The following is a 16848-nucleotide window of genomic DNA, read 5'->3' as shown; positions in this document are numbered from 1 at the left end:
CCGGTTTTTCACAATAAAGCCCCAAATTTCGAGAAAAAACCGCACGAACTTATTTGTACCCCTAATAGATAAATACGAGGAGGATCATATGAAATTTGGAGAAGTCAGTCTTTCGAGAGAACACGAAGAGGTAGTAACTCTGACAATTGAACACGAGTCCATACGTTTAAGATGCTGAAGTGATTTCCAGTCAGTCCGATCTTAGTGTCCGCAAGTATTATCCTCGTGACTCGGGGTTTTCCCTTAGGCATCGTTGCAAGGTATCATGAACTAGGGCTTTAGCCCCCAGGCGTATGCGCAAAAGTATCCGACTAGGCGACTCAGAGTGACAGCCCTTAGGCGTATTCGAAATAATATTAACAATAACTAAGTGATAAGTAACTGAGAAATTGTAAGATAAACAAAATATTGTACATAGACAATAAACAATTTTTTTTCAAATCGAAACTACAGTGTGATATTAAGGTTATTGCACTGCAAACAAAGAGTTTTAAGTTTTGCTTAAAATAACGTTGGTGCAATCGGATCTTAGTGCATTAATGCAAAAAATATTTTTAATTAAAACCTGTTTTAATAATTAAACAATAATTTCTCTTCATACATTATATAATCAAATGTTGATTAATTAATTCAATATGTAATTTAGTTTATACTGTGTTTAGTTTATGTGTTTAGTTTATTACTTTTATTGTGTTTAGTTTATGTGTTTAGTTTATTACTTTCATTGTAAAATATTAGCTTTTTATCTCGTACACGTGCTTTTATTTATGTGTTGAGATAAAAAGCCATTCTCTTGATACTGAAATTATTTTCACAGACAGAACAAGTTTTAAACAGAAATTGAAATTGACGAATGCGTTCAGGAAGACATTATCGCTATTTCTGTTATTCCATCTTCTGTTTATTAGATGTAAAACAAGAATAACATGCCGGGAAAGAGATAAAATAAAGTAGTTGATTTCATCATCTAACTTCATATAACGTAATTATAAATACTTTAACTCATGATTCCAATTTTTCTCGCTTTTCAACAAAGTATAAGTCCGATATATCTGATTTGAACTTTTTACTACTCACTGATACATAATGAAGATTTAATAAATTAATTTATTTATATTGTGTCCAACTTCTGATATGATTTTAATAATTTTATCTATATTCTTTCTAACGTTTGACTATATTTTGGTTGTTGACTATATTTGATTGATTTAAAACTTTTAAAAGTAAGTACGAATAAATTCAATAATTATATGAAAATATGCTCACCCTAATATGTTTATTAATAACTTTATTTCAGAAAAAATATGTGAAAAAAGAGAAAAAACGTAGGATTAGAACATGGGATCTTCAGCATACTGATCTCGCATCTTACGCACAGAATCACATGAAATTCTCTTCCAGAGTCTGTTTATAAACGCAGTATATAACTCCTATAAAAAATCGTAAATAATTAATATCTCATAAACTATTGCGTTTTGAAATCATTTTTGCTATTATACATTAATGGGAAAAGTATATAATTACTAAAATTTATTAAAACTTATACTCTTTATTTCGAATGCCCTTATACTGATATACACCGAGCGGCCGAGATTGAAAAAATCATTGAAAAAACATTTCAGTCTTCGATCATTTCTACCAAGCATGACAGATCGAAAGAGAGTTTTTTTTTTCAACAGATTGTCTCATGCTGTATAATTCGTTCTCGGCCATTCTCGGCACGCCGATGACGAGAATTGTCAATGTCATCAAGAAAAACAAGGAAACCTATTACCTTTCTTTGTTCAATTCAATGTTCAAGAATTTCCTTATGATTAGCAATCAGCTGTAGTAGAACGTGCAGTTCTAGTGATCTAGATTATACTCATTTTTTTTCTCGAAGAAATAATATTTCCTTATGAAACCTGTTAAAATTTCTTTGTTATATTGCTGGGAAGGCTCGTACAGAGTCAGATTTTGCAAATTGATTCTTGAAAATTTTTATTAATTAGATCATATACATCTCAACTGCACTATAGTACACATCGAGTGAAATATCAGAACAAATTTTTATTTTTCTCTTTATTATTTTTACAAATTTTTATTTTTATTTTTCTATTTACAAAAAAACAGCTTTGTACGAATCTTCAGGAGCTTTTCTGATTATGAATATCCCAATTAAAACGCGATCCATCCAATATTTTTAACCGTAATTTCGGTATAAAAAAATTCATCTTTGACTAGAAATCTCCACGAGTTTCTCCTGTCGACTCTTAAAAGTTAAAAATTTAGTATTAAAATGTATTAAAAATTTTTTTTTATCTTATAGAAAAATATGTGTATCTGTTAAATAATAATATGAAATTTAATAATAATATGAAATTTATCAATACTAAAATAATAATTTGAATATACACGTACGTAAAATTTCTTTAATTTGCGAAAAATAGTTTATAATTATAATAAAATATTTATTGAATTATTTGCATGAATTGAATTATGAATAAGACAGGCGCATCAAGTATGCTGTTGCTGCTAGAGATCTTGTTCATTTTTTATTTTTATGTCCACAATTTTCTACTTGTTATCGATATAAAAATCCCTTTTCAGTTTCTGCGCCTCTCATAACACTATCTATTGCATTTCATTCTTTGATTTTAATTTGTTGTTATACTTAATATACTTCAAATGTCATTTGTACTTTATATAGTATATTATAATTATGAGAAATTATTCTATACAACATTGCCTTAAAAGATGTTCAAAGGACGTCTACATCATGGATGCCTTCAAGATGCCGCTCGGAGAATTGTGTTCTATGGGACTTTTTAAATAGATATACTTAAAATATTATTTTGATTTCACTTCTTTTTTTATGGCATTAATGTCTTTTTGGTAGATTTCGTATACATGGATATATTATAGATATTCATAGAATGTTCATATATGTCTATTACACGAATATACTTTTGTTCGTTAATGGACATACATATTATATTTTATGTACATCCTGAATCAATAATGGATATTCATTGAATATCTTGTGCTATCTGGGTATATTCAACATGATTTAACAATATTAAGTTAAAATTATCCAATGTATCTTGAGCATATACAGTTTGTTTTTATAATTACAATTCCATAAGTTTATATATGGTTAATACATCTTTATATATGGTTAATACATCTTCAGGGAAAAAAAACAGCCGTTTTAATCAGCCAGCTACTGTCAATGAGTTGCGACAAAGAAAGCAGGAAACAATTAGAGATATTTTCACTTCAGCTCCTACACCGTCCGTTAGAATTCTCAGCGTGTGGACTTTTCACTCTGGATCGAACTCTTATAACATCAGTAAGAAATAATATATCATTCTTCTGCATATTCCCGGGTGGAAATGTGTTTGGACGATTTGTATATTAGATTCCGTAAGGAATATTGTAGCATGCAATATCAGAAATCTAGCCGGGCACTATCTAGTATTTAGGCACTAGATAGAATTGTGCCAAGATGAAAATTACCTATCTATCGCTAGCCAGGATAATAATAGTAATATTTTAATGTAACTATTAGGTGGTTAATTTAATTCCTGTCGTTCCTTCTCCAAAATTGATTTGTTTTGGAGGGAAGATAAATAAATATCTTAATCAAAGTAATTTCCTTTAAAATTATATTATATAATAAGAACGAAAAAGGCTAGGAGCCTAACGAATATTTTAAAATTTTAAAATTTTAATGACATGTAATAATAGTACATACAAAAACAAAAACAAAAAGATATATGTTTTGGTTCCGATCGGGTCATTATCAACATTAATTGAAACTTTATAATTTAATGCAATAATAGTCAGTTATTTAAAAATAGGCATTAGTTATAAATTTTAACAAAATTGCAGATGTTAAATGTCCTTCGTAGATTCAGAAAGGCACAGTAAGGTAACGCAGTAACAGGCCACCTTAATAAAAATTCATTATAATAGTAGATATTCGTTATCGTGACAAGTATCAGACATTATATTTATAAAATTCTGTTGGAAAATGTAGTCGTATAAATATGTATAAATTGATGTTATATATATAATATATAAATAATTGTCATTTTTTTTAAATAACGTGATTGTGAAAATGAAAACAATAAATAATTTATATAAGTACTTTGATTAATTTGAGTCAAGCAAATTAATTTAGTAATCAATCTATAATGATGAATCAGTTAGAAGAAATATTTCTTTATATAAAAAAGATATAAGTATTGAGAAATATATATAAGCAAATATGCGACGGAGTTTAATTAAATTTTTGTAAGAATTACATCAATTGTCGTTTGGAGAATGAGATTGATAAAGAAAGAAGGAAACCAGTATTTTCTTTAGGTTCAACAAGAGTATTATGTGTAGTCATATTGTTATTTAACAGATATTTTAATTTAAATTTACTAAACGTGACTCAAATATACAATATATAAATAAAAGAATAAAAAAGCCAAACGCCGAATTTCGTTAGCGAAAGTCATATATTTAAAAATTCATCAAGTTATTAGGTGTTGGAATTAATTCGTAGCGTTTTACAAGTGATGGGAAGTACTTTCATTAATGTATTTTTTAATGCTCATGTGAAATAAATAACATTCTTTCATTAAAAAACGCTACGAATTAATTCCAACACCTAATAGCATAAATAAATATAAATGTTTCGGCCAAGATGTGGTCATCTTTAGTATGTAAAATAATTAAATAAATAAAATAACAAGATCGATACAATTTTTAACAAGATAAAAATAATTACAAAAATGAACGCATATCATACAATATTAGATTTTCTAACAAGAGTTGAGCCAATGTCGATCGATTAATTCGTCGAGTTAATCCTCGTGTATTTGGTCTAGTAACGATTGCTGTATATCACAAAATTTCCCTGTTCTATTAAGACGTATGAATAAAATTAAATTGAATAAATTTAATAATAGTGCTAACATACCTACGATAGGCAAAGTAGTGCGAGATGTAAGGACGAGGAGAGAGAACATTTTTGTTTAAAATAATTATAATATCTGTCTGTGTCATTAGTTGTAAATATATTTATACTTATGAAGAAGACAGAGAAAAAAAAGTGGTAGGAGAAGGATTGTATAAGGGAGATGATGGTATAAAATCGGTGAGTAATAAGCCGGCAATTGCTTTGTGTCGCTTTGCTTGTTAATACCGAACAATCATTTTTTTATGTGAATCATTTCATAAACCGATCTTTTAAAAAAGGTCGGTTTAGAATCAAGAATCACAATGTTATTCCGATCCATGATATGGTCCTTATCTAATTAATGCTGTGACACCATTGAATATTCTATGGGCTTTTTTATATTAGTTTTAGGTTCTTTTGAACGGGTCTTAAGTTTTTTTAAAATATTAATTTCAATTCAAACCACCCTATCGAGCACAAAAAAGAAGTAATCATTGGACAATTTGACTGAATAATCTTTTTATTTCATCTTAAAATTCAGGAAAAAAACATACATTCCATGATCCAAATATTCCTGAATAATGGATATCTTATTGACATGATTTTTGCAACAATTAACAATCATATAAAAACTCTCTCTCTGAGATCCTCAGAGAGAAAAAAATATAACAGCAACAAAAATAATTTTCTTGACGAAATAAAAAGATATTTTACAATTCCTTATTTTAGAGGCGTATCAGGAAAATTTAAAATTTAAAACCGTTTTTAACAAATTTGATTTTAAAATTGCTTACAAACCGAACAATTTTTTAAATAGATTTATTAAAACTGGTAAAGACGCACTGAACAAGGAAGAACATTAAAATTTAATATAAATAAATTGCCTTGATTGCAACGCCTCATATGTAGGTTGAACAAAAAGAAAACTTAAGACCCGTTAAAAGAACATAAAGCTGATATAAAAAAGTCTATAGAATCATGTTCAGTGGTGTCACGGCACCAACTAGATAATGACCATATCATGGATTGGGGTAACGTTATGATTCTCGATTCTGAGCCTTTCTTAAAAGATCGGTCTCTGAAATAATTTACATAAAAAAACGATCGTTCGGTATTAAAACAAAACGACACGGAGCGATTGCCGGCTAGTTACTTATCGATTTTGTGTCATCATCCCCCCTTATATAATTCTTCTCCTACCACCTTTTTTTTCTTTGTCTTCTTCATAAGTATAAATATATCTACAACTAATGATAGACTAATGATGACAGACATTATAATTATTTCAAACAAAAATGTTCTCTCTCCTCGTCATTACATCTCGCATTACTTTGCCTGATCATAGGTATGTTAGCACTATTATTAAATTTATTTAATTTAATCTTATTCATAATATTTTTTAATAGAACATGGAGTAATTATTTACTATAGAGGACTAGTCTCCAATGATCTTGACCTTTACATACGTTATCAAGATCATGACTCCGAGTGACCTTGAACAAATTTTAGCTATCGCTCGTTATTCCTTAAAAAGTTATTACAAAAAAAGTTTATCAATAAAACCTAACTTTTGTATACGACTGCGTTCCAATGAAATAAATTCCCTGCTTTAATAGCGCAAAATATTTTTTTATATAATTTCTTATATAACTTTGTGCTTTTAAAGCAGGGAATTTGTGTTTTTAAAAGTAGAGAATTTAAATTACATGAATTACCTCTCTACAAAAGTTAGTCTAGTTAACTTCTGTGTGTGATAATATATATTTATTTCTTTTTCTAGAAATGTCTGCTTTACACAAATTCTTTGCTTTAAAACAACATTTTTTTTATGAACTTTTTTTATTAACAACTTTTTAACGAGTGACGGCTAGAATTTGTTCAAGGTCACACGTTATGACTATAGCAACTCACATATCAAATATTGAACTTATAATAAAACAATTAAAAGATTTGGGTGAAACAATTACTGATAATTGTGTCATTACACAGGTACTATGTAATTTGCCAAACAAATATCGTGGCTTTATGATGGTATGGAATTTAATGGAAGCAAATCGCAAAACAATGACGACATTAACTGCTTCTACAGGAAGATGCAACGATGGCAATGCGCGATGATGCATGTGCAGCATATAGAGCACAGGGGCAGAGAAAAAAGAATAGCGGTCAGAGAACGCAGTAATTATGATAATAAAAATAAGAAATATGATTCATCCAATCAGAAACCAGACCGAACATGTTGGATTTGTGATGAGCATGATCATTTCAAGCGTGTCCAAAATACAAAAACAAGGGATCCAAAGAAGAATAATCAGATGCAAATGGAAACACACGAAAGCAGCCTTTATAAGCACAGTCGTAAAAGCCAGCAATATGAACATGGATTATTGAATCTGTGATAGCGATGCGTCAATGCAAATGACAAATAAGCGAGAATAAGGTTCAAATCAATGGAGCGACAAAGAATCATCATCGCAGACAAGACAAATATCTGGTCAACTGGTCAAGGCCGCATTGACATTCGAACCCATGTAAATGGTGGATGCTAAATTAAACATGTACTATATTGCCGGAGCTGGATAAAAATTTATTTTCACTGACAGCAATGACACGTCAAGGATATTCGGTGGATAAACCAGCGGATACTATCCATTTTACAAAGAACGGTAGAACTAACGTCTCAGCAATATTTGATGGCAATTTCTACATAATACAGTTTGTTGTAGCCAAAATCACGTCAGGATATAGCGCACAAACGGATGATTTGTATATTTGCTACCAACATTTTGGTCACTTTCACATGAATGCTGTAATAAACACCATCAAAAGTGGCGCCGTGGACGATATTAAGGTAAATGACACAAATATCATTAATCCTTTTTATGATATCTGTGAACAGAGTAAACAGGCGAAATGTCCATACTTCTCATCGGACAATAAAAGAGCATCACAACCGGGCGAATTGATCCACAGATGTATACGGGCCATTCCCCAAGCCGTCACCACGAGGCTCAAGATATTTCGTCATATTCAAAGATGACCACACAGGATTCCGAGTGATTTAGCCAATTCGACATAAAAGCGATATGTTCGAATCATGGAAGAAATTTATTCAACGATGCGAGATAGGTCATCGAGTCAAAGCGCTGCGCTCAGACTACGGCATCGAATTCATAAATGCAGCGATGAAGGAATTTAATGATTCAAAGGGGATCCGACATAAAAAATTATCACTATGGTTTGGATGAGGAAATGTGGATAGGAACTGTTATATGTGCGGCATATCTTTTACAACTAATAAGCATCAGAAGTTGAAAACATCTTTTGAAGCAGGGTATAACAAGAAACCAGAAATATAATAAATCATCGTATATTTCGATCAATCGCTTTTGTTCAAATGCCAAAAGTCAATCAATTCAAACTGGAACCGAAGTGTGTCAAAACTGTTATAGTAGAAGAATAAAAAATATATCGCCTATGAGATGTCGCTCGATGTGAGTAATAGCAAATAACATATACATATGTGATGGCATCATGTTGTAAGATATACATGAGCTATTATTAAAACGATTTCTGGGTTACATCGAACATCATTACGGAATGTCCGAATAACAGCGACGAAGATGATGAGGACCTCTATGACTCCGCCCACGAAGAAGATTTTGATGGACATCATTCAGACACCACAAAGAAGAGGAGATGGAGAATATAGTGAAACGAATATAGGGACAACTGCAATACCGGAACACAAAGAAATGACAGAGATAAATAATGTGTTACTTCGTTATCGATCAAAGAATAAACCGTAGGACAGGGCTTCTCGAATCAATAGCACTAGATGAGAGGGATCGCTCAACACCAGTTGAATACGGCCGCTAAGGACAAGTAATACTACCGAAGAAAATAAGAGATAAGTCGCAACAAGAAGAATCAGAACACGCGAATTGGACAACTCTCATTATATAACGCATATGCTAATGCACTAGTCAATTTTGAAGAAGCAATTGCCTCGGAGCATTCGGTCAAATGGTATCAAGCAATAGATGAAGAAATGAATGCACTTCTAGAAAACGGAATATGGGAATTGGTCGATTTTTTCAAGGGAACACAAATAATCGATAACAAATGGGTATATACAATAAAGACAGAATCGAATGGCGAGATCGAATACTATAAAGCCTGCTTCATAGCGCCCGGTTTTCGACAACAAAAAGGGATTGATTACCAAGAAGTATTCGCACCCTGATAAAATTTAGAAAATCTGCAAGTTTAGAAAATCCTTTTATGGATTCAAACAACCGGACGATGATGGAATTGCAAATTTGCGAAATACTACAATCATTTGGATTCAAGGTAATGCGAAGTTAACCCCTGCGTATTCATTGCTAAATATAGTCGCGGCGAAATCGTTTATATAATGATCTATGTAGACGACCGATAATGTCGTCGTCAAAAGAAATACTTGCAAGAATAATTGACAAACTTAATAAAGCCTTTAAATACAAAGAAGTGACCACTTTCGTCGGCATGTAAATCAAAAGAAATAGGGATCAACGTCTCATCATAAGGAAGATATATCCAACACATTTTAAATGAGTAACGCAAGAGCCTCTGCAACACCCACGACTGGTTTGCAACTAACATATGAAATGAACAAGGAAAGCTATGACAAGCCGAAGTCACCGGATCTCTAATGTTCGCAACAGTAGTTAATCGTCCCAATATTGCTTTCGCAGTCAGTCTAATGAGCTTTATATCTCAGTCTTCAATAAAAAACACTGAAAGGTAGTAAAACATATAATGCGTTATTTAAGCAGACCAAGAGACTTTGGATTAGTTCTCGATAATAAAAAAAGCCTCAATATAATCGGCTACACAGATGCCAATTATGCCGGCGACATAAAGATACGATATTCTACATTAGGATTCGTGTTTAAACTAAATGGAGCAGCAATAACATGGATGAGCCAACGTTAACCAATTGTAGCATTAAGCATCATGAAAGCAGAGTATATTGCTCTAGCATATGTACGAAGGAAGCGATCTGGCTCACAAAAATGTTGAACGAAGTTCAACGCAGGTGTACATCGACAATCAAGCAGCCTATGCAGGTGTACGTCGACAATCAAGCTCAGAAATTATCATCAAACCCTGAGTATCATTGTATTGTAAAATATCAATATCAGATTTCATTTTATCCGCAAGAAGATTCAGCAAGGAGACATAAAATACAATACGTTCCTTCAAAAGAGAATGTTGCTAATGACTAAAGCATTGGCAAAGGAATAGTACCATTATTTATGAAATAAACTTGACATAACAGATATTTTGCAGGTTCTTACGCGCAAGTGGGAGTGATGTTGGATGGCGCGCTTAGCGCAAGAGAGAGGGCAATACTTTCTTTCTTTCTGTACATGGCATTCATCTTATTATACATATACTCAATGATAAAAAGTTATAACTCGTCTATCCACAATAAAGTTTCTTATAATATCTTTTTCATTATCTGAAGTGCTGAGATATTGTTTTCTTCGTTTGTCCGTTTCCGATTCACCCTCCAAAAACATCAAGAATTTATTTAATTAATACATAATATACAGATGTTTTGATCCTACTGCGAATCCTTCTCAATATCGCAATCACATTAAATTAATATACAATTAAAAACGTTGATAATAAACATTTAAACTTGCAATTATAAAATCGAAAAGACATGTGGCCGTGTCTTGTGTGTAGTTATAAGAAATTATGTAGTCCAAGCGTATTTTCAAAATAATTACCAACCAAACTGTATTAAATTATAAAAACCGAATTGCATAGATATACAAAATAAATAATAAATTAATAATTAGACTTACATGATAAAACGTCAAGACAAGTCATTCAAAGAAAAAATAGGTTCTATTTTTCGCACTCATACGAGGGCAAATCAATAAGTTTTTAGAAAATCTGTCAGAGGGCACTTGTAGTATCGTGTCACATTACTATTTGACAAGTAGCATTTTCAGCTGATTACTATCAAATTTTGAGTGAAATTCATCGTGTGATTTCATTTCTGTAGATGATTAAAGCGAACAATCTTTGTATTTTTGTGCAAAATGGAAAAAATGGAGTTTCGTGCAGTGATCAAATATCTATACATGAAAGGTTTAACGCCGATAGAAATCAAAGCCGAGTTGAATAATGTTCATAGCACATCTGCACCAGCGTTTGCGACTGTATACAATTGGGTGAATGAATTTAAACGTGGTCGTCCACATGTAATGCACCTCATTCGGGACGTCCAATTAATGCTGCTACGCTGCTACGAGCTTGTTGAGGCCACAGGCATATCACATGACACAATGATTTCAATTTTGCACGAACAATTGGGTATGAAAAAACTATCGGCAAGATGGGTGCCGCGTTTGCTTACTGTGCGCGGACCATAAACGCGATCGTGTGACGATTTCAAAACAATGTTTGGAGATGTTTCAACGTAATCCAGATAAATTTCTGCGTCGATTCGTACTGTGGACAAAACATGGATCCATTGCTTCACACCCGAGACGAAGGAACAGTCAAAACAATGGACTTCACCGAGTGAACTAGCTCCGAAGAAGGCGAAGACCGTGAAGCCGAACGGAAAGGTGATGGCCACAGTTTTTTGGAATGCACGCGGTATAATTCATATCGATTACCTTCCGTCGAAGCAAACGATCAATGGCGATTATTACGCAGCCTTATTGGACCGTTTCAACAACATTTTAAAGAAAAAACATCCCTATTTGGCGAAGAAAAAAGTGCTCTTCCATCAAGACAATGCATGGGTTTACACGTGCTCGACACTGATGGCCAAATTCAACGAATTCCGCTACGAATTGCTTCTCCATCCAGCATATTTGTCAGATTTAACCCCCTGCGACTATTTTCTGTTTCCAAACCTGAAGAAATGATTCGGAGGAAAGAGAGCAGCTCATCGCCGAAACAGAGGCTTATTTTGAAGGATTGGACAAATCATATTATTCGAACGGCTTGAAAAAGTTGGAGAATCGTTGGATCAAATGTATCGAGCTGAAAGGAGACTATGTTGAGAAATAAAAATGAATCGACCAAAAATATGTGTTTTACTATTATATATTTACTATATGTTTTTTTAAAAACTTATTAACTTGACTATGATGGACGCAGTCAAAAACTAAACAATACTCAAACAATAATAATTATAACAATTAATTGAACTTAAATGAACAGACGTGTATAGAGTACATAATAACTGATAAATTTACATAATAGAACATCATGTGAGGTAACTAAGACAACGTGTCGATTATATTTTTCGTTCTCATGACCAGCGAAAATACAATCTATAAAACTATAGATAATGTCTATTTTATGGCAAAGAGGGTATTTCCCTACAGGAAATTCGGCGTATCGAGAAATTATGGCAATGGTTAACACGTTGCCCACCCGTATAAATTGTTAACGTTGTAGTACGTCGAGTACGACGACGGTTTCGATGAGTCGTACGAATGTATGTACTTGTTATTAGCCTGCGCGTATCTACACGGGACATTGACTGAAACCACCGCGTATACCGTGCTCGATGAATATGACCATATCAATGTCAGTGAACAATTCAAATCTTATGCGCGTATGTTTCAGCACTACTGAAATTCGGTAATGTGTAGTAATGCGCGGGATCGAGACTGCAATACGCGACACAACTATGCGGAAATTTCCGAAAATGTTGACCAATAACAAGACATCGGTTTTCAAGTGCAGGTCACTGTACTCGCCGAGCGTTCGAATGGAGAATTGCTTTCAGACGTTCGCTGCGTGAGCGTAATCGCTCTCGGATTCAGTATCGCCTGTCAGCGAGCTATAAAATAATTCGCGAGGTGACAAACATCGCTCATCCAATTTTTCGACGCAGTCAACGTACTCGTACGGAAAGACATCTTTTCGTATGAAAAGATCAAAATTTTCCGCGCTGAGCTTGAAAATTCGGAATGTACAATTTTTAATTTATCTTTATCGAGATACGATAAAGATACAATTTATCGGGGTTTGTACTTAGAAACTTGTACAAATCGATAAATCGTAATTTCACGCAATTTCGAGGTTCTTTTTCGATAGTATCTTGAACATGTTTCGTAAACGAAATGTATTTTTCTTTTGTTATAGGAAAGAGATCTATGTGTCCGTCATATGCTGCAATTTCTTTAATTATAAAATGCGCGTCGTAGCCCGACAAATTGTGAAATGCAATCCGAGTATAGAACGAATTTTTATAATTCAGATTACAATTTGCTGGACCGCGGTATCGCCCGGTGAGGTGGCAATGATCGCGGACCCGCGTATCGTCCGGCGCGAATGGTTTCTCGCAGATGTGACATCGCGTCGGGCGACGGTACGCCTCCCATTGCTGTTTAGACAATGCTTCCATGGACACGTTAGTGGATACAATATTTCCAACGGGAAAATGAGTATTGAAAATGAATAATCCACTTAAAAATATTCATAGCGGAAAAACGAGCAATTTTGAAAACGGGCAATTTTCTTAAAAATACTCATATGCATAGCGTTTATACTCGTTATCTTTCCTCGCGATACATCGCGAGTGCTTGTGAATGTAAGAAAAGGGCAGGAACGGGCTAAAAACCAGCTAAAAGTAACCCATATGAGGTCTAAAAATTATAGAAAATTTTTATAAGGATTGGATCCGATATCCCCAAATAGTGAGCGGCAGGAATTAAGTTAACAACCTAATAGTATTACGAAGTCCAAATATTGGCAGTAGCGTTCACAGTATGACATTTATGAAGAAAGTCAATGTACAAAACTCCTTTGAAATAAAAAAATACAGCAATAACCTTTCCAACTGAAACGGACGTCGATTACCTTCATTTTCAACTGCTTTTCGTCCTTCTAAAAATTGTTTGTGCCACGCGTACACTTGAGTCTTCTTAAGGGTGTTGTCCTTGAACTGTGCCTTCTCAAAATTTTGAACGGTTTTACGCTCTCTGTCGTAAGAAATTTGATAATAATCCGTTGTGTAACAGATGAGAGTACTTCTTGCACTGACATCGTGATACTGACTGACTAAAGGAACGATAATGTAGGATGAAGGTCCCTCTACGGGAGAAGGACCTTCATCAGGTATCCTTAACTGTAATGTTTAGAAGATACCTTTTTTCATTCATCTCACGGCGCGCAGAAAAATAATTCCGATTTATATTTGATTTACCTTCACTAAATAATCTATGAGTATAATAAAATGTAAAGTTAGCATAGGAAACGTATTACTCAAAAGGAAATATTTTTAGTTATAGGCATTACTTTAATAAAGGACTGGAATAATCATCAGTTATATCGATAAAAGAAAAACAAATGGCGATTAGATCAACTGTGGAAGGGATCCTAAAGACGATTACTATAAATAGCATTTACACGCAGATGATTTATGTATCATTGACAAATCACTACATCAATATTTCACTCACGCATGCTGCACACACAAATAAATTTTCGTATAACTATAACGTTTTAATAAGACGTCTAAAATTTAATTTTAAGAATTTCAAGAATTTCCAAAGTTGTTTTTTCATGCTATAATATTCTAATCTGTACAAAATTACACAATGCAGAGTTGCACAGCTCTTATACGAAACAAATGTTGACACGATGTGATAGCTCTAAAGCGCTATATTGGATTAAGAAATTTCAATTTCGAAATATTTTATCGTTCTCAGCATAGACTCCTCACAAACACGTATTGATGAATACGATTTAATCTTGAAAATGGATCTTCGAATCAACAAAAGAGGAAAAAAGTAATTGTTATACAAAAATTATATGATTGTTTAGTCGGTAATGCAGGTGACTTTAGGATTCCCTTAAATAATTACTCATATTGAATATTTTATATTATTAAATACATATTATTAAATATAATTCATTATTACTTTGTAATTCAATAAAGTGTAACTTTTAATCTTAGTTTGTTTTATTACTTTTTGTACGTATAATGTATGGAAAATGAAAACTAATATATAACTACATATATATATGGTGTCCCACACAATTCGCGATCAAAATTTTAATAACACTCCTGACTTAAAAATAAGACAAAAAAAATCCTAATATCTAATTATCGTGGCTGTAATAGGTTTTAAATTAATAACGGTTAAAGTTAACTGATCACAAAGCTGATATTTCGCGTGCTCAGGGACGATACATCACACAAGCGAATGTTCCTACACCTACGTTCAACTCATGTTTGGATTGAAGTAATAACGTATACAATTATGTTGAAATATTTCACTAATCATGTTTAAGCATAGGAAATAATTAAATATGCAACGCATATAACATAAAAATATTATAGGATATTAAAAATAATAAATATAACGAATTAATTTAAAAACTATTATAATCTTGACATGTTGGTATTAGGATTTTTGCCTTACCCAGAGACACGGTAGTGTCTCGCCGTGTAGCATTTTAGCGCAAGACAGTATCGGGTATCTTTACGCGGAACAATGAGTTTTCTGAGATCTCGATTATTACATCTCAATAATGGCCGTACCAATCAAATTCTATGTATGGTCAATCGGTAGTACTCAAACTGTATAATGAAAGTGCATTTTTTTCTATTTATCTTACGAGCGGAGATATTGCAACATGTTGAAAATTTTGTTCAAAATTTAAGAAACGTGAACATTGCCATTATCGTCGTCATCTGGCCCATGGATTTACGTCTCGAACTTCATCGACAGATGGCAATCTCAATCTTTTTACTTTACTTTTTAATAACTCTTTAATCGACTGCTAAAACTGACTGCTAAAATGGTCATTCAGGATCATGATAGTACACAAGATCATTCTATTTGTTTTAATAACTTTGTAACGTAGATTTCTGTTACAACCTTTCGAAGATTGTTCGGTGTGATGACCTTCATAATGTATGAGTGGGTCAAGGTCATCGGAGGTGAATTGTTCATTTTAATTTTAATATCTTCTTAATAAATAATGAATTGCTGAAACTGTCCGATGGTCTCAGGGACATAACCTTGACAATAAATGTTAAAGCATCATTGCAGTTGAATTCCTTATTTCATTTTTAATAAGGATGGGTGTAATGGATGACTGCTGAACTTTCCGAAAATTGCAAAAAATGTTGGGAAAAGCAGGGAAACAAGTATCGTATGCCACAGATCTATGTTTAGTAATAATTACAGATTGAAAAAAGGAATAAAATTAATTAAAAGTTAACGAAAAAAATAATTCTAACTGTAACTTATATTTGTACTCATAGTTAGGCTTTATGACTCCTTTAAATTGAATTTCATGCTCGTGCTTTACAAATTATTTTATTGATCAATACTTCCGCGTTATATCTAAAATACTGATAAACAGGCAACCCAAAGTTTAAATTTCTACAATTAAGAATTTTTCTATGATTTATATTGTATGAATCATCTGAATGAATAAATAATTGAAGAGAAATATTTTATAGAAATATATTTGTATAAAAAATGCAGGGATAGAAGTAAAGTAACGCCGTAAATTTTATCGTTACAATCGTTTATAGAAATGACTTGCTAACAATGTTGCAGTTTTCTTATGATTGCCATGATAACTGACTAATTTTGTGATAAGCTTATAAAAATCATTTTGAAAAATAACTCTTTACCATTACACGTTTACTTGTTGAAAAGGTTATTATAATTGTAATTATTAAAAATTGTTACCTCATTCAATCCATATATGAACCTTGAACACAAAATTCTGTTGTACAAAATTAAAAAAATGAAATCCAAATTGCATTACCTTACTCAACCCAAGAGTTATCACAAATAATTAAGGATGTAATAGTACAAAATAAAAAAAATTTTAATGAAATAAAAATACTTTTATACTGCAAAAAGTTT

The 16848-nt window shown here is 32.3% G+C and overlaps 1 protein-coding gene and 1 long non-coding RNA gene across 3 annotated transcripts in view; one reads left to right on the top strand and one right to left on the bottom strand.

Moving 5' to 3' along the window:
* The window catches only part of LOC147908990 (uncharacterized), a 140318-nt gene that overhangs the window by 36241 nt on the left and 87229 nt on the right, over positions 1-16848 (bottom strand). The window lies entirely within an intron of this gene.
* Positions 111-16848, top strand: part of LOC147908992 (putative gustatory receptor 28a) — a 30208-nt gene continuing 13470 nt past the window's right edge. The window contains exon 1 of the mRNA XM_087408236.1: positions 111-3331. Coding sequence (XP_087264362.1) covers positions 3212-3331 — 120 coding nt within the window. The 5' untranslated portion in view covers positions 111-3211. The remainder of the gene's footprint in view (positions 3332-16848) is intronic.

Source organism: Acromyrmex echinatior, chromosome 7, assembly GCF_024713525.1.
Source record: "Acromyrmex echinatior isolate Ae372 chromosome 7, ASM2471352v2, whole genome shotgun sequence".
Lineage (NCBI taxonomy): Eukaryota > Metazoa > Arthropoda > Insecta > Hymenoptera > Formicidae > Acromyrmex > Acromyrmex echinatior.
The sequence above is the reverse complement of the archived record's forward strand: the minus strand, read 5'-3'. Positions and strand labels throughout refer to the sequence as shown.